This window comes from Spodoptera frugiperda, chromosome 29 (genome assembly GCF_023101765.2).
Source record: "Spodoptera frugiperda isolate SF20-4 chromosome 29, AGI-APGP_CSIRO_Sfru_2.0, whole genome shotgun sequence".
Lineage (NCBI taxonomy): Eukaryota > Metazoa > Arthropoda > Insecta > Lepidoptera > Noctuidae > Spodoptera > Spodoptera frugiperda.
In genome coordinates this window covers 10,379,123-10,401,621 of record NC_064240.1, presented here as the reverse complement: position 1 = coordinate 10,401,621, position 22,499 = coordinate 10,379,123, and the positions used below count along the sequence as shown (strand labels likewise).

Below are 22,499 nucleotides of genomic sequence, written 5' to 3'. Positions count from 1 at the left end.
TTATCGTCTTGCCTTTTCTCCCTGAAAGGGTAGGCGTGAGGTGCACATTATGGCAGATGTACATCGTACGGTGACATTACGGCACGTAAATGTTACCCACTTTTCACAATTTATGTTATAAGTCCCATGTAATAGATCACTATCTATTGTCATGTAGTGAGCCTCTTGCCATATACCGGGCACATTTCCAGACTCCGTGCTACTACTGAGAAATTTTTGAAAAACTGAAAAAGCCCAGCAACACTTCGCCCGACCCAGGAATCAAACCCGAGACCGCTTGCCTGGCGACCGTACTGTAACCACTCGGCTAACGAGGCAGTCAACGAATAATAACACAAAAAAATTTAAGTACATAATTATAATCAGCCTGTATAAAGTATCACCCTTCCATTGTATTACGTATTTATAGACCGAGGATTGCTTGCTAGCATATTAAATTACCTAGGTGACATAATTACTAGTTTTCCAAACGAATTGACGTTACAACCAGTAATTTACACCTGAGTTATGAATAAATAACAATAGGCGATCACGAAATCACATTATTATTTGACTGTTTAATTAGTTTTGTTCGTTGAAATTGATATTTCTCTGTGAATTGGATAATAGTTTCCATATTACTGTTATTTTCGTAGGTAGGTTAGGTACCTATTAAGTAAATGTTAGCTTATTAAGTGAAGTTGGACTGACATTTGCGAAGTTCTACAAGTGAGTTCAATTAGAGAAGCGAACTGTCTTGTCTATATTACTAACAATGTTATAAATGCGAAAGTTTGTATGTTTGCTTATTATTTCATGTAAAAAACAGCGGAGGGGATCGGGATGAAAGGAACAGGGGTAGGTTAGGAATCTGAAAGTCTGGAATAATATTTAAGCTACTTTTTATCCCACGCAACTGCGGCAAAGCCGTCGGCAGAAGTTTGATATTTTTATCATCGGTTTTTTTTTAGTTGTAAATATGTATATTATGTTTCCTTCGTAAATTATCAATTTTATTATATTGCAATGAGGTCGAAAATAAATTAAAGGTATACAATACAGGGGTAACAATCAAAGTGAGAAAATTAGAAAAAAAAAAATTAAAATACATACCTAATTGATTTAACTGTTCTATGACAAAAACTCACTCGCTGTACTCGTACGGACATTTTCGCAGTGACATAATGTGAGACAGGCATCGTTAGCAAGCGGTGAATATCCTTGATAAATGCGGTAATTAGACTTTTTGGGTTCCCTACAAGTCGTAACGACTGTAATACATGTTGTTAAACTTTCAACATATGTATTAATAACTATTACAGAATTTACTAAGCTAGTTGTGTAGTTAAAAATTTTAATGGACACTTCATAACAGAGAGCCATGTTTGACACAAATGGGCCCGCTCGACCGGAGTGATACTACGGCCTCACGGAAACCCGACGTGAAACAACGCTTGCATTGTGTGAGTGAGGTTACCGCAGGCCCAATTACTCCCCCTTCCCAATCTTCCCAATCCCCGATTCCCCAAAAATCCTTAAATTCCTAACCCTCGTAAGCCTGGTAACGCACCTGTAACGCCTCTGGTGTTTCGTGTGTCCATGGGTGGCGGCGATTGCTTATTATCAGGTGATACGTTTGCTCTTATACCAGCTTATTCCATAAAAATAAAACTATTATAGAAGCTACTTAGCTAATTGTGTGGTCGGAAATTTCGTAACACAAGACAAACAAGAGAGTGCTAATGTCTAGGTTATCAAAGGGTATTTATACATATAAAAATGTTGTCTTTGCGTATGTAAATATAATGTTTATGTATAATATAATAGAAATCCCAGTCTTTGTGTCTTTTGTTCTTGTATTTGTTATTCAAATTCAAAGGTCTTTTACCTTAAGACTGTAACAAACGCGTGTTTGTCTGTCGTGTGCGTGATGTTTATTTTTAATTGAATTCATTTGCTTGTTCTGCATACATTCCAGGGTAGAACAATATTACGTAAATGAAAAAGTCTTGGAAAGGCAGCCTGGTGGAATATTCCTACTCAAATAATAGTTAGATGTTATTTGTAATGTTTGTTTATTTTTTCTTAACTACCAGCGTTTGTAGTGGAGGTTATTGTGTCTTAAGTTCGATATCTGTTCTTGATGTAGGTAGTGAGGGTTTTCGCGTTCAAATTCTGAGCACGAAGTCTAGCATTTCACAGGGTATTTGACAATAGCCTCGGGACAACGGTTTTAGAATGGGTACAACTGAATTTCTTGTTGTTTTTTTTACCTACACTTGGATTTTCTCCTGTGTCGTGGGTGTGTTTACAAACATACAAGTTCACATGCACACGACACCCAGACTCGAAACAACTAGATGCGGATCAGACATAGAGGTGTCCGTGTGGGAATCGAACCCGCTACACGTTGCGCCGGTTGCTCAGTCGCTTGAACGTAGGAGCAACCTCTACAGTATTTTGTGCCTGTGCCTCTACGCATAGTCTTAATTATTAGGTGCATTTGCAAACACTTCATACTCAGATCCGGATAAAAATTGAGGATTGCCATCACATAACGAATTATTCCATGTAGGAGTAGAAATTGTCACACGTTACGCAGCCGTCGATTACACGGTCAATCCTGTTAAGATTCTTTGGAAAAAATCGTGTGAACGTTCTAATTATTTCCCTTCTAAGAATGCGTGTCGGAACTTAACGTTGTTTAGCATCCTGGTGTGAATCGATCTCGTAAACTTACTTCAGATATTTAGGGTATTTACTTAGATATTATCAAGTAAAAACTTTTTTATAGGAAGTGATATGAAGGCTGTTCTTACGTGTCGTAATGTGCACCTCTGCCTACACCTTCGGGGATAAAAGGCGTGACATTGCACGTTGCCTGGTATGAAGAATACTTTATTGAATTGTGTTCTGGATCAACTATTTTTTAATAGTATAGGTACTAGAATAGACGCCGTGGCAGGCCCAGAAGGAGATGGCGGGATGAAATCGATGCCTATGAAAAGGATTGGCCACAGGAAGCTCTACAAACAGAGGAGTGGAAGGGAGGCCTTTGCCCTGCAGTGGGACGACCATGACTGAAAATAAAAAATAGGTACTGACTTACTACCTGCCAATTTAGATTATGTATAGAAACTGGGTGTTGAAATAATTTCTCTTAACACATTTTTTACACATACTATTTTTGTTTTTGTATGGAAAATGTTTTAAAAATTTGAATTGTACTTCCACTAATCTGGCCTTGGAAAAATCAGCTCTAAGTGATGTAAGCAACGCCATCTGACGATATAAGTTAGAACTATCCAGTAACATGGCGAACTAGACTGAAGTCGAAATAATATTTAACAAGAAAATGTACACACATTGTATCTACAAATTTACCCTTAAGTTTTTTAAAGTCATACTGATATTGATTAGACTTATTGTAAAAAAAGAACGTATTAGAGTTCGTGGAGAACTAATATAAATAGAAATAAAAAAAAGTCATTACTGAAAACCGTCTCGCTTGGGAAGACAGGTAGCCGTGTTTTAAAGTGTGATAATTGACTAAACATCAACAAATTTGCCACTTTGTTTTGACCAGACTAAGACTAAACACTAATCTTCATCGAATGGAATCCATTTAGGTCCACTAAGTTTAAAACAAGATTCAATGCTCGAGTTTCCCAACTCAACATGGGTGTCAAGTTAGCGGTTAACTTAACTAACTTGGTCTGAGTTGAAGTTAACTTTGAACTAGACTTCTGGTTCACTGGTCGAGTGGTCGCGAGTGGGTTGGAACTCATGTCTGAAGAAGAGGCTATTATAGTATTAATGACATCATTACAACAAGACGTCTATTGCAGTCAAAAGTCAAAACTATTTATTTCAAATAGATCAGAAAGGCATTTTTAAACGTCAAAGCAAATACATATAATAATATTCACAATGTCTGTCTATCGGTCAGTCCTGTAGTGAAGCTATTTGCTCGTTCCAAAGTGTAGATTACTATGGAGAAGAACGAGCAAGAAACTCCATAGATGTTTTTCAATCAGATACACAATACAATTCTTGGTTGCTGAATATAGGTACCAATGAATCGGATATTCCAGTTGGAACCAATCTTCATTCAGAGCATCTATAATTACGACATAATCAGGTTTTATTTACTAAGTAATAGTAAGGTATATAATGAATATGATAATTAATAATTATTTATATAATAATTTTCTGTGGTATGTATATAGAAGGAAAATAATTGTTATTTTGAGATGTATCAAGAAAATGGGTCATGACTTAATTTTATTGAGTGTACATGAATGTACAACATGTATACGCGGGTCTTCTCTGGTTGACTGATTAATTGAAGCCAATGGAAGTTTTCGTAGCATTCAATAATATAAGAGACAATTGAACATCAACTGAAATGTCCAATCGCACTTTAAAGTATACCAATCAGTAATTTTATTTAATCGATTTTCAACCTTCTTGTTTGGTAATAAGTTCGAAAATCAATTTAAGAATAGTGAAGCTTGATGTGCTGGCGTCTGTACCTCCACATACGTGGAGCCTAACGAAACATTCTTGGCAATCTCAGTTGCCTAGTAACAGGTTGCTCGCTACAAAACCTAGATGTCGTTAGGAGTACATTAACTATAAGTGATTTATTACAAAAAGTGGTTTATTTACCTTCTTAGGACATGTTTTAATACTGTATAGGTAGTATTACATAATCCATTGGGCAGTAGGTAAGCTTATTGGAAACGATCGAGACTAGAAAAGTCTTTGAACTTCCCCCTCGTTGCTAAAATGTGCGCGCGCATTTGTAGCCATTAAAGCGCTGAAGCGATTTTTTAAGCGTGGATACGTGTTAGAAAAAGGTGTAATTTTTACAGCAATTAAATAACATTACGAGTGGATTTCAGTAAATGAATGTTAACGATAATTGATTTGTTTTCTACTAAGGATTTTTTAATTTAGTAGGTAAAAATATTGAATTATGTAATTTTATTTATAGTGCAGAAATACGAAGAACTTATAATTTTTTTACCTATATTCATTTTATTTACGTGTAATGGATGGTATTTCTGCTGTTATATTTAAGAAAACATTTGTAAATTACATGGTGGGACGATCCTAACTCCAGTTAAAAAATAATGTCACGTGGCGAACCCGTGCAAAAATATAAAGCGCTTTATTGGCTGGAAACCGACAACGCATTGACATCGGAAGATATTGAAAACATAACCTCACGCCACTGCTGACAGTTAGCTCTACGCGAGTCGGACCAGTGAACGGGTGTACAAATAATTTATTCACTCATGACCCGACCGAGCCGAATATTCATTTGCCAGGTGTTCAGCACCTAAACGAACGTTCAATGAGTTTTGACATTTATTTAATTCCACATTTTCTGTTAGAAACAAATACTTCGCGCCGTTCAGTATTATTTTGTTTAGCCAAGGTTAAGTGATGTAAAATGCATGTAATAAGAGTTCGTGTTATACAATTATAATGTGTTGAAAAACGTTTCCTGAAACTGGAAAACTGATTGGAGTCAAGGAAGAGATTGATTTGAATCCTGTCCAGACAATAAAGTTGTAAGTGCCATTTATTTGTGTTAGTAGAATTTAATTACATCGATACGCTGTACAACCGGCTAAAATGTTGCAATCAACAATATTATTTGCAACTGCCACGGTTTAGTATAGTAACTAAGCATTCTTTTTTAATGCATAAAATTGCATTCATGCAGAAATCATTAAATTGGGCAAATTGCTATATTTATAGTAACATTATTTGCTCACCTTAGCATTTAATATCTAAATATTAGATAGGTATAGCGGTAAACTTTAAATTCAATCGTAGATATAATATTATGCCTAGAAATATAAATTAACTACGTAAAGTAATGCATTCCCTAATTTTGAATTTTATGCTAATTAGATAGAGTGTAGATTTAATTAATACCTACAACAGTCGTTCGTGGTTTAAGTGCCTAAATTATTTATACATACTTATTAAAATAAATTTACATGAACGTAACAGTAGGTACATTCTGTAGGTACAAAAGTTTTTTTATGAGGTTTTTTTTGTTTATTTTATTTTGTATGATTTGTTTTGATTGATTATCGATTGTTTTACTATTGTTATGATGTGTTGCATAGGTAACTATACCGATTGAATCGAATGACAGAAGTTCGATGTACGATTCACACGGAAGTTTTGATACTATAGTTTGGGTAGTACTTGAATAACTTTTTACGTTTGTTTGTAAACACCGAAACGATACATTGAAAATCGATACTATATAACTACGATAACTATTTGAATGTTTGCCGGTGAAACTACTGAACGGATTTTGATTAAATTTTGTATAGTTACAGCCAGATTATGAGATATTTATCGCATGGGAACGCGGGCGAATCCGCTAGTAGATGCTAGTTTATGTAATAATTTGTATATGTTACATTAACTGTAATATGTGTTTATGTAATGTTATTAAAGAGTTGAATAAACAGACCTTTGTTCTCTACGAAGATAAGTCGAATGGTCGTCTCGATTACTTTAACGATTTGATTGATAAAATCACTGCGAGCCTACTGCGAAAATATATCGATAATGTAGGTCAGTTATAAAGATAAAATTGGGTACAGTTATATATGAGTTCTAAAATACTTTAAAATATGCATACAATTTAGACACAGTGGCTAGTGAGCTATGGAGGCAGGATGAGATGCTTTAGATTGTTCAGATCTCTTGAAGATATGAGATCGATGATCATTTTTCACCGGAGGTCCAATTACCCACCTTCCCAATCTTTCCAATCCCAACAATCCTCAAATTCCTAACCCCCAAAAGGCTGGCAACGCACACGTAACGCCTCTGGTGTTTCTTTCCGTGATCCGTCTGCTCGTTTACCATCTATAGTATACTATAGAAAAAAAAAGTTGAACGTAGCTTTAGTCTTTAGTTACTTATAGTGTACTAGAAATGATGATGACAGGTTTAACTAAGGTTTTAAATGAGGGCAAACAAACTAAGAACAAACCTTCTCTAATAAGTAAACAACAATGACAGTAGCCTGTCATTCATCAATTTCATCAAATTATCACTATCAACTGAGATTACGTGACAAGACCAAATAACTTTGCACACGATGGGTTTTGCGCACGAGTGGCTAGTAGCTCCACCGTGTTGACTAAAACTCCTTACCGTTATGTCAGATACTCGTATTTTTTTAATGTCTTTGGTAGCGGTAGCTATGTATTTTATTTCTATTGTAACGGAAAATTTGACAGAAAAAATGTTACCAAGAATGTTTTAAAGAAGTTTAACACGTCGAGTCGCCGTATCTTGGGTTGTTAAATGTTATGCTGTTCTCTTGTTTCTCTATTTTTGTTTTAAGAAATGTTTTGTGTGGATTCATCTGATTCTTGATTCTGTACAGAGTCAAAAGTAAGTAAGAAATTGCGTTACTTTGTTTAGATAATTGTTCGTATATAAAATATAAAAGGTAAATACGAAAACAAAACAAATGCCCAATTGAATTTTTGTTATTGTTTACCCGTTGTTATGAAATTTTTACTTTACGTTCTGATTCATATAATTTTTTTTGGTAGTTATCGTTATGATACGCACATAATCGTATGTCAGTACTACTCGAGCTACGTCGTCGGCTCATAAATATCTAAACGCTGAAAAGAATTTGCGGTGAAGAACATAGGTATCTCGAGACTGCCACCCAAAATTCCTTCCTTTAGATGACTAAAGTTATTGAGCTTTACCGTTTTTAATAATGATCCGGAGCTGCGGACTGCCTAGCGGGTTACCGGGGCTCCGGCTCGAAAAGCAGTAGTAAGTAGGAACGGGGTGGTTTTTAGTCTGTAAGAGTCTGACACAGTCTCTCGCCTCGCCCAAGGCGGGAGAAGCCATTGGATGATTTTACCCTCTTTTTTTTTGAAGTAAAAATTAATAATTATTATTATGTAACAATTGAGAATTCTTCCACGTTCACTGTTTCCTACACTTCGAGCTAGTTAGTATAATCAATCAATCCTTACTTAATCGATTGTTACACGTAGAACAAATTGTGAGATTGACCGATTAGTTATAAATCAAAAAGTTAGTAGCTGCAGTTTGCCATATGATAAAGACCGTATCACGAGTATGAAGCGTGTACACAAAGAGACTTCTCAATCATCTTTAATTGATTTCTTCAGTAGCCTCGTCTGATTACTTGACTTGGGCTGACCGCTTTAAACAGTGCTTTCATTATCATGACATCGTTTGCCGACTTATTGATTGCCTTGCATCGTTGTAAGGCCTACAGAGGTAGGCTGTAGGTAGTTTTGTTGTTATCTAGAATATTACCTGATTACGGCTCTTTTGCCGTGGTTAACTATGATTTGTGAAGTCATAATATGATTGTCATATTTCTTGGAATTACATTTCATCTTTTTATTTGTTGGGTGGAGATAATGAATGAAATTAAAATAACTATTTATTATATTACGGAATAGTAGGTAAACTGACACCACCACCGACAAACGGTGGAGGTAAACATCGTGTTTAAACCTGGGCTTAACTATAATCCCTAATTATAAGTTTTAAATCGCCAATATGCATTAAGCAAGCGTGGTGATTAATGCTCAAACCTTCTTCATACAAGAAGAGGCCTTGTAGCCACATACAATAGCCTGTTTATGTGTGATGTGCTAATTTATGTGTATTATTTAATAATAATTAATGTCAAATAGTTTGCAGCAAGATATTAGTGATGTTTCTTAATATTTTGCTTTGGGCATCTTTTTTGCCGAAATACTTAATAGTAATGATTAAATATTTCCAATTTATCTTTACAATTTACTGACGTAACAATTTTGTTGCACTTAATTACAATTTAAGATTTGTCTTAAGCGTTTTATTGCGTGAATGCAAATGATTCGAGATAGCGAACTTTAGCCGTATCTATTGCTCAGTTCCATTTCTTACATTGAATTTTTTTTTAAAGGGGGAAAAACATCCGATGACTGTCTGCGAGTCTGCGAGAGGGAGTGTCAGACTCTTACTGACTAAAAACCACCCCATTCCTACTCCTGGTTTTCGAGCCGGAGCCCCGGTAAACCCACTAAGTAGTCCGCAGCTCCGGATCAGGCATCAGCCCTACTGGGCCCGTCCGTCAATGAAGCTAGGTCGGCCTGGTGCTCGTTTCAAAGTTCACCATCTTATACTATACTTAACGTCACTATCTACCTAGGTATATGGGATTCATTAAATTATCGACAGTCGACGAAGGTCTACTAGGCAATACAAGTCTTATACCATTGGTTTTCCATTTCGATATTTCCAACCATATATAAATAGATGCAATGCATTTATCTTCACAATTTTCCTTAGTCTTAGCATTTCAAACCTTTTCAAGTGTTACATTATTGCACTTGTAGCAACTACAAATGAGATAAAAGTCTTATTACGAGATAGGAATAATCTTGCAGTATCAGATAGAAACTTCGTATATATGCAGAAGATATTTGTTCAGCAAATATTGTATTAGTTACATCTGCTTTAAGTAGGAAGAGAAAAAATATCAAACAAATATGACATTGCGTTTCTCTATGTAGTTAGTTACTTACGTCATACCTATAGTTTTTTTTTCTTTATTAAGTGGTTTTTAAAAATGTTGCTGTATAAGCTTTTAGGAGTGAGTGTTTTGTTTTTTTTAAAGCAACGTTTTTAGTTTTTATGGTTCCTTCGTAAAGTGAATCGTGTGTGTTACTTTAGTGTAATAGTCTTTTTCGTAAAGTGAAAAATCACATCTTAAGTCTAAAAATCTAGTCACTACATAGTATAAAACAAAGTCGCTTTCTCTGTCCCTAAGTCCCTTTTGATGCTTAAATCTTTAAAACTACGCAATGAATTTTGATGTGGTGATTCAAGAGGAAGGTTTTTATGTATAATACATTCATAATAATATATCACCATTGTCGCTAGTTTTACAATATTTTAACTTTACTAGTATACCTTTAAGTTTCAAAATCTCTGAACTGTGTGAATTCGATGTAGTAACTTTTTGCTCTATCAGTACGATTCTCAATATGTTGTGATTTATTTATATAGGTTTTAAAGTGAATTTTCTTTTTGTTTCAGTTCGAGATGGTGCAGTCGGTGTTCGGAGTATGGGACTACGCCATCATGGCTGCCACGATGGTGGTATCCATAGCCATCGGTCTATATTTCCGATTCAGTGGAGGGAAACAGGCCACTAATGAGGTAAATGCACCTATTCTGGTCTACAATTTATTTATTATTTTAGTGCATGATATTTCTGTCTCTTAATATCTGCAATTGCAATTTTTGGTATGTTTATTGTGTTTTATGTTTTTTGTTGTGTACAATAAGTAATTATTCTCTGCCATTTTGCCTAGCTAGCTGTTGCTATAAGCTCAAAACGAATATTTGAATTCATAACATTCTAATTAAGTAATACGTAATATAAATACGCTTTCATAATGTCTAAATTTTTTCTGTTACTAAATTATCCTTTATCTCCACTAGGAATACCTGCTGGCAGACCGCAACATGTCGATATTACCTGTGGCCGTATCTCTGATGGCTTCGTTCATGTCGGCCATCACCCTACTAGGGGTGTCAGCCGAGAACTATTACTACGGCATGCAGTTCGTAGTCATCAACATATCATACGGCGTAGCCACCCCTATCGCCAGCAGATTGTACTTACCAGTCTTCTTTGGACTCCAAAAAACCAGTACTTATGAATACTTAGAGATGCGATTCGGACCGCATATCAGAATGCTGGCATCTTTGACTTATACTTTACAAATGGTGCTTTATAACGGTATAGTGTTATATGCTCCTGCTATAGTTCTCGAGGCAGTGACAGGGTTAGACAGACTGATCTCTATATTAGTGGTAGGCTTAGTTTGTACGTTTTACTCAACTTTGGGAGGGATGAAGGCTGTACTCTTCACGGATCTCCTCCAATCAGCTCTCATGTTCGGAGCTGTGTTCAGCGTGGTGGTATTCGCTTCCATACAAGTTGGAAGCTTCGGACAAATATTTGCTATCGCAAGGGAAGGTGGGCGACTCGACTTTTCTAAGTAAGTGTTAATCTAATATCAACTCTATTCTTTATTAGATAGGGTTGTGTTTTAATACTCTTTGTTTAGTTTCAGCGTGGATCCTACTGAGAGACATACTTGGTGGTCCTTGATTATTGGAGGATTGGTTACTTATTTGTCTTTGTATGCTGTTAACCACACGCAGGTTAGTAGAATATTTCAACGTTTATTTGTAGATAATGTAAACTATCTCATATAACAATATTTCAACGTTTATTTATAACTATCTCATATAACAATAGTAGGTAAAGAGTGGAAAATATTTTCTTCAGTGACTCATGCCATTCTTACAAGTTAGATAATTGTTTAATCAATAGGTATGGTCGTGAATTTTAAGTCGCGTCTAGTCTATGTTACTAAACGCATGCCTAAGTTTCGTTGCCTACGTCAATGGAAGACTGGAATAAAATTCTCTTGTTAATGAGTACAGTAATGTCCTGTTGGATCATCTCAAAGAAAAAAATCGTTATTCATAAATATTCTATTTGTTATGTAATATCTCAACGTTAGGTATATTCTATGTGTGTAGGAATATGATGTTCTTAAACACATTATTGCAATATAGGACAAAGGAAAATATATAAAGTACTTAGTTTAATTGTCTAAGTAGGATTCCAGGGTTTTCCTGTCTGCATAACAGGAAGCAAAAATAAAACTATTGCATAATTTGATTTAACATGCATTTATACTGAAATGACCAGCCTTTGTTCAGCAGTGGACGTTTCTCGGCTGATGATGATGATGATGATACTGAAATGACCGGTAGTGCAAACCTGGGGGCTTAGTCTTGAATCCGATTTCGATTGATCGACATCGATATCGTGAAATTTCGTACTAGTGAGTTGCAACACTAGCGCCCATTGCATCGGTATTGCGTGAATGTTGAATGAACCAAATGGTATTGAGTTTGCCTTCATATTCCGTACTCTGAATGCTTTGCATTTGCATGTATTGAATTTGGTTTCAAGAGTAACCGTCCCATGAAATAAAACCTCCCTAGTACTACGTTCGAGGGTCGAACCATTACCTCGTAGTTATCAATCGTACCATTTTCTCATTCCATTATCTTTATTCGCAAAAATGCAGCGTAATGTCTCTGTCTGTCTGTCAGTATGTTTAATCCCAAGAATTGCTTATCAGTCTTATGTCATCTATCTTTAAAGTCATCTTAGATGGCATCTTTAAAGTCGAGTTGCTATGCAACAAAAACTATGAGACTATGTTTCCGAGACCGTTTAGTATAGTTAAGGTTCAAATTTTATTATAATTTTCGAGACATATAACAACGTTTATAATAACGTTTGACGTCGTCGTTCAGAGTCGTGTCGCGCTTGAAACTAGTTGAGTTCCCCCTCAAATAAATAATTAATAAAGTTCTTTTTTTTTACAAGAATGTCCTAACTGTAGGACGAGTTGACTACTGTCTCTTAAATATGTTTTAGTACATTTTTCGTTTCTATACTACACGTGATATTCAAGATAACACTTTAATTAAATAAGTTTAAAGTAAAATATAGTTTGCTATGAAGATTTAGTAGATATCGTAAACCGAATCCTTTAGCAAATATTTATAAAGATAAGTAATATTTAGTGGTACCGTACCGTGGAGGTTTTATCATCAAATAGTGTAAATCCACTTGTCGTTGCTCCTTATCAATATTTATATTTGCACTGAAGATGTGCACTCGTTAGATAATAGTGGTCTTAGTTGGAAGGTCGTTATGTTCTGTTTTAGAATTCAGTAGCAAGGAATATTATATTAGGTTTTAATTGTGGGAGAGCCATGCTTTGGCACGGATGCCACGGCTCTAAAGGGCAAAATTACATCAACTTAATAATTATTATTTATTATATCATATTATTAAGTTCATATGAAGTTTATTGATTAAACAATAAACATTAACTGTATCGTTTAAACTATTAACTCATTTCACAGTAAGTATATAATTTAGATAAAATTAATTGCCAGGTCATTTCAATAAATTGTCTACATATCAGAGTTTATTTTTTAATAATGTCTTCAAGACTAAATTCGGTTCTTGTTACAATGAAAACAGTAGGATTGTTTAACCTCATCCTTCTATAAAATTATAGTTAGAAATAGAGATGACATATTTCAAGGATCGTGCAATAACAAATTACGAGTTCTTTTCGTAATTTAACTGTCGAACTAAATTATGTAGATGTTCATATTTTGTCATTCAACACCCCTATGAAAATTCTTTATCCTATTTTGTCATTTTGGGGAACTCATGTGATATAATTTCCAAATTTTATTGCCAACTCATGATTGTTTTGGATTCGGTATCAACCCATATAATGGTGCGACCACATCTGACGAATGTACTGCGCGCGAGCATTCCGAACAGCACACAGGTGGTACATAAAATAAATCCTGAGTTGTTCGTTCGACGCATGCGGTTGATGTGGACGCACCATAAGAGTGACCTTTGTTTAAATTAAAGACATTATTTATTAAACAGGTCGCTTGGTTCCCGAAATAGTCGCACGGACGAAGATGTTTGTTTTTTAATGTCTAGACGTAATTATCAAAATATGAGACATTAAATTCTCTTCGGTATAGTTTTGCCATTGTTAGGTGTCTAAAGAACATTATGATAAGTTAAAACATTGATTGTTTTGGTTGAGTTATTGGTTGTGGTATGTCTTAGACATAGTATTGCATTCCATAGTATACTACATAGTTACTAACCCACGGAAATAAAACTCCAAACCAGACAGTTGTTTTGCGATTTCTCTCTATCAGATTTACATATCATTTGCTCATCTATTTTTTATCACACATTTCGTTAGAGAGATTTAAGAATTATGCCTATAAGAATTATGGCCCATTAGGGCTGATGCCTGATTCGGAGCTGCAGACTACTTAGCCCTGATCCGGATTACCTACTAGAATTACCGGGGCTACAGCTCGAAAAGCAGGAGCAGGAACGTGGTGTTTTATAGTCAGTAAGAGTCTGACACTCCCTCTCGCCTCGCTCAAAGCGGCAGAAATTATTGGATAATTCCCCCCTCAAAAAAAGTCATATTTTCTAACAACATGTCTTCATCACTAGGTACAAAGGTTACAAACGGTGAACACATTGGAGCGGTCCCAGAAATGCCTGTGGTGGAGTTGGCCAGTCCTCTCCGTGCTGAGTGTCGTCACCTGCATCAGTGGTCTCGGCATCTATGCTGTGTACAAAGACTGTGATCCGTTTGTTAGCCACAGTATTTCAGCGGTAAGTTGCAGTTTTAATTGTTTTATGGTTTTAATGAACAGACGTGTAAATAAGTGAGCCATGCTTCGGCACGAATGGGCCGGCTCGACCGAAGTGATACCTCGGCCTCACAGAAAACCGACATGAAACAACGCTTGCGTTGTGTTTCATTGGTGAGTGAGGTTACCGGATATGCGCCTATAATGCCTAACCCGCGGTACTAAAAGCCGGTAACGCACTTGTAACACCTCTGGTGTTTCGGGTGTCCATGGGCGGCGGCGATTGCTTACCATCAGGTGACCCGTCTGCTCGTTTATCGGCTTGTATCTTTAAAAAAGACGGATCACCGTATGGTAAGCGATCGATGTTTTCATAGTTGTATCCTGTCATCTACTGTAGATCCTGTCTTACAGCAGTTGAAGCCGTCTAAGATAGAGGCACAGTAAAGTTCTAACTATTGTTTGTTCTTGCAACAGATTGACCAATTGATGCCATACTACGTGGTGGATGCCATGAAGGAAGTTCCCGGTTTGGCAGGACTCTTTGTAGCTGGCATCTTCAGCGCCTCTCTGTCCACTATCTCAGCATCCTGCAACGCTTTAGCTGCTGTTACTCTACATGACTACGTCGGCAGGTAAGGTTCAATGCAATTTATGAGTTAAGTCTTTCTATTTAAGATATATTTTACATTGCATAGTTACTTATGATATTTCTTTTGTTGTTCCTATTATCACTTCAAGAGGAAAGCTTAGTGAAAGGTAACTTTGTTGTTTACACGAATGGATTTCTTGTTTGATGTAGTTTTGAACGGTAGTAAGGTAGTATTGTTATGTTTTTGTTTACTAGTAGAATTATTAGAGCATATTTTACCACTTGCACGTTATTTTAAATCAAAACAGTGGCTCGACCTTGGTTTGCTTGTGTATGTCCCTCACTTTCTAAGTGATTTTCATTCACATCCTCACGAGAACAAAATGTTTTAGTCCTACAATTCCAGACTAGACTCTTGTAAATAGTAACGCATTTTATTAATTTCAATAGAGCCTATTGTTATACGGTATGGATATCACTCATATGAGTTAAGTGAAACTCCAAGAAGTACTTGTCCAAACTAAATATTTCAACGAAAACCAAAAATAAATCAAGTATTAAATTCTGTGTGAACAGCTCCATGTACCTTGACCACAAAAGAGTTGCAATGTTGTAGGTTGTCTAGAAATGTTACGAATATGAGGCGCGGCTGTTGCAATCCCGTATTTGTAAAGAGTGTTCAAATTAACTAAAAGAGAAAAATGCACTTTTTGGCTACCCGGCCTATTTCGCTAATTTTTCGTTCATTGTCAGCAAATATATGGTTTAAATTAACTCATATATGTTTGTTCCATACAATATCTTCTTAATTCTGACATTTATTAAAACAATCTGACTTTACATAGATGGTGCAAAGTTCCTGCGTCCTACGCGCCCTGGCTGACGAAGTTAGCAGCCTGTGGATACGGTCTAGTGTTCCTAGCTCTGGCCTTCATAGCCGAGTACCTTGGAGGAGTACTCCAGGCTGCTCTCACAATCTTCGGAGCTGTTGGTGGACCGTTGTTGGGAGTCTTCACGCTTGGCATGTTCACTACGTTCGCTAATGAAAGGGTGAGTTTTTTGAAGTTTAGTATTGTGATTTTTGTTTCGCGTCGAGATACCTTTTTTAAGTGACGGGGGAAACCTTCGAAAGGCGCCTAGATTTTTGGGGAAAAAGACTAAAGACTCGTGTCGAGATACCTAAGTACCGTAGTGAGGTAAAATATATCCAGCGCTCAAAATTACGGCTCTAGTTTCTGCACTACTAACTACTAGCTACAGAATTTTGAAAACTGAAATTAAAATAGCACTTTGGTCGAGATGTTCTTATAACGTAAATCTTATCTGGTTTGTCTCCATGCCTTATGCTATTTTAGAATACATTGATGTGTTATGCCGTATGCGTTTTCCTGTGATATTGATAATTACTTACCTATTAATACAATTAACAGTTTACCTTCCTAAATAACTTAACTTCTTGGCCTATTCAATACTAACTTTATCATGTTTTCTCTCTTTCAGGCAGTATCTGTAGCTTTACTAAGTGGGATGGCAACGACGCTGTGGATAAGTTTCGGAGGGCCCCGACCTCCAGTCACAAAGCTACCTCTCAGCGTTGAAGGGTGTGGCTTCAACGTCACGCAGGCGACTGCTGCAGTCACCAACCCCAGTGATTACTTCTACCTCTACAGAATATCTTATATGTGGACCAGTCCGGTGAGAATTGTATTCATATTCATACTAGCTTTTGTCAGCGGCTTCACCTGCATTCCCATGTCATAGGATCCTATCACCCAAGTCAGCTCATACCCTGTCTATATACCGAATTTCATCAAAATCCGTTCAGTAGTTTTAGCGTCACAGACATCTAAACAAACTTACACATTTATTATATTAATGTAAACTGTGATTATAATTATTTTATTAAAACAATGCCCATATTAAGATTTGCTTCAGTGCTATAGGTGCATTTATAAACTAGAGAAACATTAACATTTTAGCAAAAAACTCGTAGCTAATTCATACGTCTTAATTGGATTTACAATAAGCAATGCGACATGTTGATAGAATCGATTGAAACTACTTTTAACCAGATTAATCAGGATTCATTACTTTGTTTTCTTTTACACTGTGTAGAGGTTATTTCAACCTGTCCTGTGTAGTTATGTAATATCTACTTACGGGATTTACTTAAGGAATATTTTTGTATATTTTGTGTTTGTTTATAATTCTGATTTATATTTGATTTATTTCATTTAGTTATTGTGCTAGTAATCTAAACTCATAAACTAATCAACTACTTTATCAGTTTCGGATATAGATACCTTGAACTATTTGAAAACCTAATGAACCCTCATGAACTTACCTAGTAGAGGTCGCAGGTAGCCGCTGGATACAGGTCGCTTCCAACCAACCGATTTGAAAGTCGTTGGGGGAGGCCTATGTTCAGCAGTGTGGTTGACCACAAGATTTCCACTAGTATTTATATCAATGTAATGGTGATGATGAGCATCACTTTAGCTAGCTTTTCAATCGAACCCGATACTTCTTACATGTCATTCACACTTGCGTCCACTACACCAACAAGCAACAGAGTACATATAATAAACTTCCTTATTCCAATGCTATGTAAAATATTACATCACACTCTTATTAAAGTAGTTACTACGTAGGAATATGTATTAAGAATGTATTTATGTATTATCAGTCACATGTGTATGAATGAGCTCACGGTCATAATGTCAAAAGGTTGAAAAGTATAGATGTAAGATTATTGTGTAAGAGATTGTGATTCTGAGTGTGACGTGAACTATGCCCTTAGTATGAGTTTACTTTACGCTTAAAGTAATCGAAACGAGAGTGCGTTCGGCGCTCTGATTGGTTGGTTTATTCGAGGCAGCCAATCAGAGCGCCGAACGCGGTCTCATTTCGTTTTCGTTCAAAGTAAAGCAAACTCATACTAAGGGTACTGTATCTGTGAATATGACGTCTGGGCAGGAAACTAGGGATGTGATAGCGATAACTTCGGTGTGTTTGGGTCATCTCAAAGTCGAAATAGATATAGGTATGTTTATTATTATATGTATTATGTAAATGAACTTTTAAATAGATTTCACATTAATACATTACAATCTCTAGAGTATGTTTATTTCTTTGATGTTATTGATCAACTTTGAATGATAGTATTTTACGCAAAAGATAGCAATTATTGCACTGACATTTATTACGTGATTCTCGTATTCATTCTTAAGAAGAAATAAGAGCGAAATTGTCCGTCAGTCAGTGAAGTTTCTAGCTTATTTCAACTTCAATCGATTCACCGTTTCCTATAATTATAGAAAATATAAAACTTTCCTCCACAATGTGCGCAAAAAATGTCAACTTTTTTATTTCTAAATACATTTCTGTTATTCCAGATCGGTTTCATCTGGGTGATCGTGGTAGGGACGGTGATATCCCTACTGTGGCGACAGAAACAACCTTGGGAACGCCAAGGCAGAGCTCACCCGGACCCAGAACTCTTCACACCACCTCTAGCCAACAGGTTACGGGCACGGCATGAAGAAAAACCTGCAGTGCAGGTAACGAAAGAATAACTTTATATTGCATGCAGAATGGAACCGCTTTTTGGCACCATAGCAGTGTGATATGCATGACTGCTTGTAGTAAAATTGATGCTTTTATACATAGTAACTAATTGTATATAGATTTTTGGATTGTTTTTGAGCTTTGTATATGGAATTATTTCGAGGGATTTTTCTTTTGAAGTTTCATTTTATTTGGGTAAAAGGTAACACATGGTTATAGATACATCTACTACATCTAGGTATATCTATTACTCAATTTTTATGGAGAAGGATGTGATTCCCCTTTAATTGAAGTATCACCATGTATAGCAAATTATATTTTAGCATGTAAGTGTATCCTTTGTTGGAAGTCCAAATAAACAAAATAAATAAATATAATGTAGCATCCGTGCTGGTGATTATTAGTGAGTATATTATGATTAGAATATTGTAATGATTCTATTCTCTTTGCTTGTTCTAAAACGTTTAATTTGGTCTAATTATACTGCAAAGATATGTCGTACTAATCTTCGTAACAGACTATTGACCTAACATTGTATAATATTCTCAGTATTACTAATTTCCCTATAAAGAGAGTCATTTAAGGGTTACTTAACCTAGTCCTTAGAAATTGATTTCGGAACAAAATCTTTACTAAGGAACAGTTTGAGTAATCATTATGTCATGTGTCTGAGTGTGGCAGTAAGATTTAATTATTGGCAGTAAATAATAATGTGCCAAACTAATTTACTATTCTTAAATGTTCCACTTTTTATAACAAATATTTCTTTTTATAATTTTCTGTAGTTTCATTTCATCATTTTCAGTAGTATAGTTTGTTTTCTAGATGTCAACGAGTGTGCTTTGAGTAAAGCGCATTTCTCGTTTGAGAGCTACAAGGTTTGTATATTGCGTTAATATTTTATTTTATTCAGTATTATTGCACGCTAATTTATTATATTTGCAATGGGGCTTGATAAAGACTTATTTCATTTTGGGCATTGGGCACAATACATACACTACAATACAAGAGCCATTATTGGCACAAGTTGTTTTTTAAATTTTATTTTGCACGTTGTTTTTAGTGATAAGAAGTTCAGTTTTGAGAATGATAATAGTCCACAGTGGAATACGTTTAATAAAGGTGGGTTCCATCAGTGAATTAAAAATCTTTACCAGTTAGTTTGGTTTACGTTAAACGTTACTACGTTTAACCCTCTGTTTGATTGGTTCATTGGAGCAGGCCAATCAGAATGTCGAACACGGTAACGATCGATCAACGAGATCGTACGATATGATAAACGTAAAACAAACTGATACTAAGTTTTCTGAGCGTTTCTCAGTACAGTCTTTTTGTGTATCATCTTTTGTTAGAAATATTTAAAATAATTTATTGATAGTTGATGAAACCAACCCAAAATAAGTAGTTGCACTAAGGCAGTTGTCCCACCAACGGCGAGTGAACGACTAACTATCGGCTATTTTCTCGCTCAAGAAACGTACAATAGATATACTTTCCGTGTAAACAAAAGAGATGCATATACAAATAGTTGATCGCTGACTGTTCACACTGCCGGCGAGTGCTCGCTTCACTTGTTTGTTTTTGTTTTCACTCGTTTTCACTCGTTTCTAGTTCTAGCTCTACTCGTTACTCGTTCATCGTTGCCGGTGGGACAACTGCCTAAATTGGGAATTTAATTGGCCTGAATTTACTTTGATTTAGTTGTGCACGGTTTCTTGCATGATGAGTGTATTATTTATTTATAATAATTACTTACAATTGTATGCTATTCTTAGATTAGTATTGTCATTACGTGATTAACTAACTTATAAAGGTTATTCTGTTTTATGAAATTATTCAGTATTATTTAAGGGTCTCATTGGGTTTATATATAAAAATTAATACTCTGTTGAAGTACTATTATTTGGATTATAATAATATTTACGGTTTACTGATGATCTCTGTGAGCGATTGAGCGAGTCACACAGTTTATTAAGAGTCCCGGTGTGGTTCGAAACTAGTCGGGCATTTTGATGCAGGTTTGTGTTACGTCTGTAAACCGTTAATATTATTTTGTTATTGTGATAATTATAATTTTATGTACTCAATCAAAATTATTAAAAAAATATAGATTTTAATTATTATTTATTAAATTTTCAGTGTAAACTGTTGCAATCGAATGGCGTTCAAGATTAATTTACCAACTTGTACTTACTTACGTATTTATTTAAGTAGACAAATTTTAAGTTATTTTTTATATAATAGTTTTATGATTACAATGATTGTGATTTTTACTTTAATTTCGTTAGCTTTTTGGTACATTCCTAGCTTACCAATGTACGTTTGGTGCCCATGGCCATGGTATTACTAATGGTACTATCAGAAATGTTATAAGGAGAATAATTTTCCCTATAGCCAAGTACTCAATAGAAAAATATCTACCAGCGGCACTTTTTTACGACTAGAATTTCAAATTTTTTTGGGCGAGTAGATTTTCTTACTACTTCCCCTTTCCTTGTGTGTTTTCACCCTTTTGATTTCTTTTCACCGTTTTACCGTATAATAAGGGCTAGTACAGACATGCGGGAACAGCGCGGAAACCGCGTGGGAACGGTGCGGTTATGTCTGAACGATAATTATTTAATAACTCATACAAATAAGACCTGCGCGATTTCCATGCGATTTGAAATCGTGCGGTTCCCGTCGTGTCTGAACTAGCTCTAAAGATGCTTGTTAGATTACGTGTCAGTCCTATAGTTTACCAAGCCCATTGATTTATTCATTTGATCTATTCAAGTGGTACCTACTACCTCTAGTGCCATGGGTACCATAAATGTATTTACCAATAATAATTATATACATTTTGGATCAATATTTTTATACAACTCATACAGTTTATTCACCAGATGTTATGTTTATTTTTTCACATAAATTCATAGACCTATGTTCCGTTTTTTTTAAAGAGAATAACTATGGTAATAATCGTTTTATATTCGGGTAAATGAATTATTGAATATAGAAATAAAAATGCAATGATGTTGTTGGATTGTGAACTACAAAATTAGTATTAAATTAGCAATAAATAAATAATTTATGAAAAGTTTAGGTACTTATTTATTTTATTGAAGAAATTATAATTATTTAAATTAACAATAGTTTGTTGTTTAGTCTCAATGTGAATCTATGTAGTTGGATAACGATATTTAAAAAAAAAATTAAAAATAAAGAAATTAAAGTTACCATTTTATGGATTTCAATTTTATGACAGAATTGATCTTTCACAGATATTAAAAAAATAAATGTTACCAGACTTAAAAATGAGCTCAATACTTACACACGTAATTTTAAGAAAATTGATGTTTGTTTTAAAAGTATTCACTAGCAGAGAGTGGCTTTTTAAATAGAATGGAATTGGGTATTGGGCAACGGGTCCGCTGTCGTTAGAACAAGGCCGTTGTTGTGTAATGGGACTAAATATCATTGGATTAATAGAAGTGTAAACTAGAACACTTCTGCTGTTTAAAAAGTGGTTGTAGTAGGAACAGATGTTTGAATATCAAGCTACCCTAACGTGTTTAATACATTTTTATCTTTATTACTTTTATGATAGAATTGAAAATGTATTGACGGGATGGGGTAGCTTGATGTGCTTTTGTCTGGGCCTTACAATAGTATGTACCGATGTGTGTCAGTAGTCCATGTTATATAATATATAATGGAAAAAATATTTATTGAATGTTTTATATATAAGAGTAATAAACATGTTATTGTACTGTTTTGTAAGATCTATGTACATTATAATGAATATTTATGTATTTCTGGGATGTGTATGTAGTATGTACTATGTATGTATAGAAAGCGTTGATGGAATTTTGAAAGTATGGACAATATTTGTTTTGGTATTTATCAACAGACACTATAAAAATCTTTCGCATATCTTTTGAATATAATTAAATTTATTTTTTTATACTGCTTTAGTAGATTATTTTCATACTTTGTTTTTTTCAATTCACTTACTGGTAAACAACCAAATATTTAC

At 35.1% G+C, this 22,499-nt stretch overlaps 1 protein-coding gene across 3 annotated transcripts; it reads left to right on the top strand.

Annotated features, from left to right (window-relative positions):
* Window positions 1-5,217: 5,217 nt before the first annotated feature.
* LOC118268374 (putative sodium-dependent multivitamin transporter) lies at window positions 5,218-21,986 on the top strand. Of its 3 annotated transcripts, none has more exons than XM_050706607.1 (10): window positions 5,218-5,561; window positions 10,111-10,233; window positions 10,519-11,081; window positions 11,151-11,247; window positions 14,180-14,344; window positions 14,800-14,957; window positions 15,760-15,964; window positions 16,415-16,609; window positions 18,310-18,474; window positions 20,621-21,986. In XM_050706607.1, exons 2-10 carry the CDS (start codon window positions 10,117-10,119, stop codon window positions 20,654-20,656), a joined length of 1,701 nt encoding a protein of 566 aa, XP_050562564.1. In that variant the 5' UTR covers window positions 5,218-5,561; window positions 10,111-10,116; the 3' UTR covers window positions 20,657-21,986. The 3 variants fall into 3 exon arrangements, with proteins under 3 accessions (XP_050562564.1, XP_035438731.2, XP_050562563.1); XM_035582838.2 differs by lacking the exon at window positions 5,218-5,561 and adding an exon at window positions 9,502-9,664; XM_050706606.1 differs by lacking the exons at window positions 5,218-5,561; window positions 20,621-21,986 and adding exons at window positions 9,502-9,664; window positions 19,307-20,146.
* The last annotated feature ends 513 nt before the right edge of the window (window positions 21,987-22,499 follow it).

Bases quoted from the DNA above. Each gene is read 5' to 3' on its own strand.
- LOC118268374 (XM_035582838.2), top strand. From the start codon at position 9,641: ATGTTGCTGTATAAGCTTTTAGGA. The intron at 10,234-10,518 runs GTAAATGCACCT...TATCTCCACTAG, and splicing joins GGAAACAGGCCACTAATGAG to GAATACCTGCTGGCAGACCG. The intron at 15,965-16,414 runs GTGAGTTTTTTG...TCTCTCTTTCAG, and splicing joins CTACGTTCGCTAATGAAAGG to GCAGTATCTGTAGCTTTACT.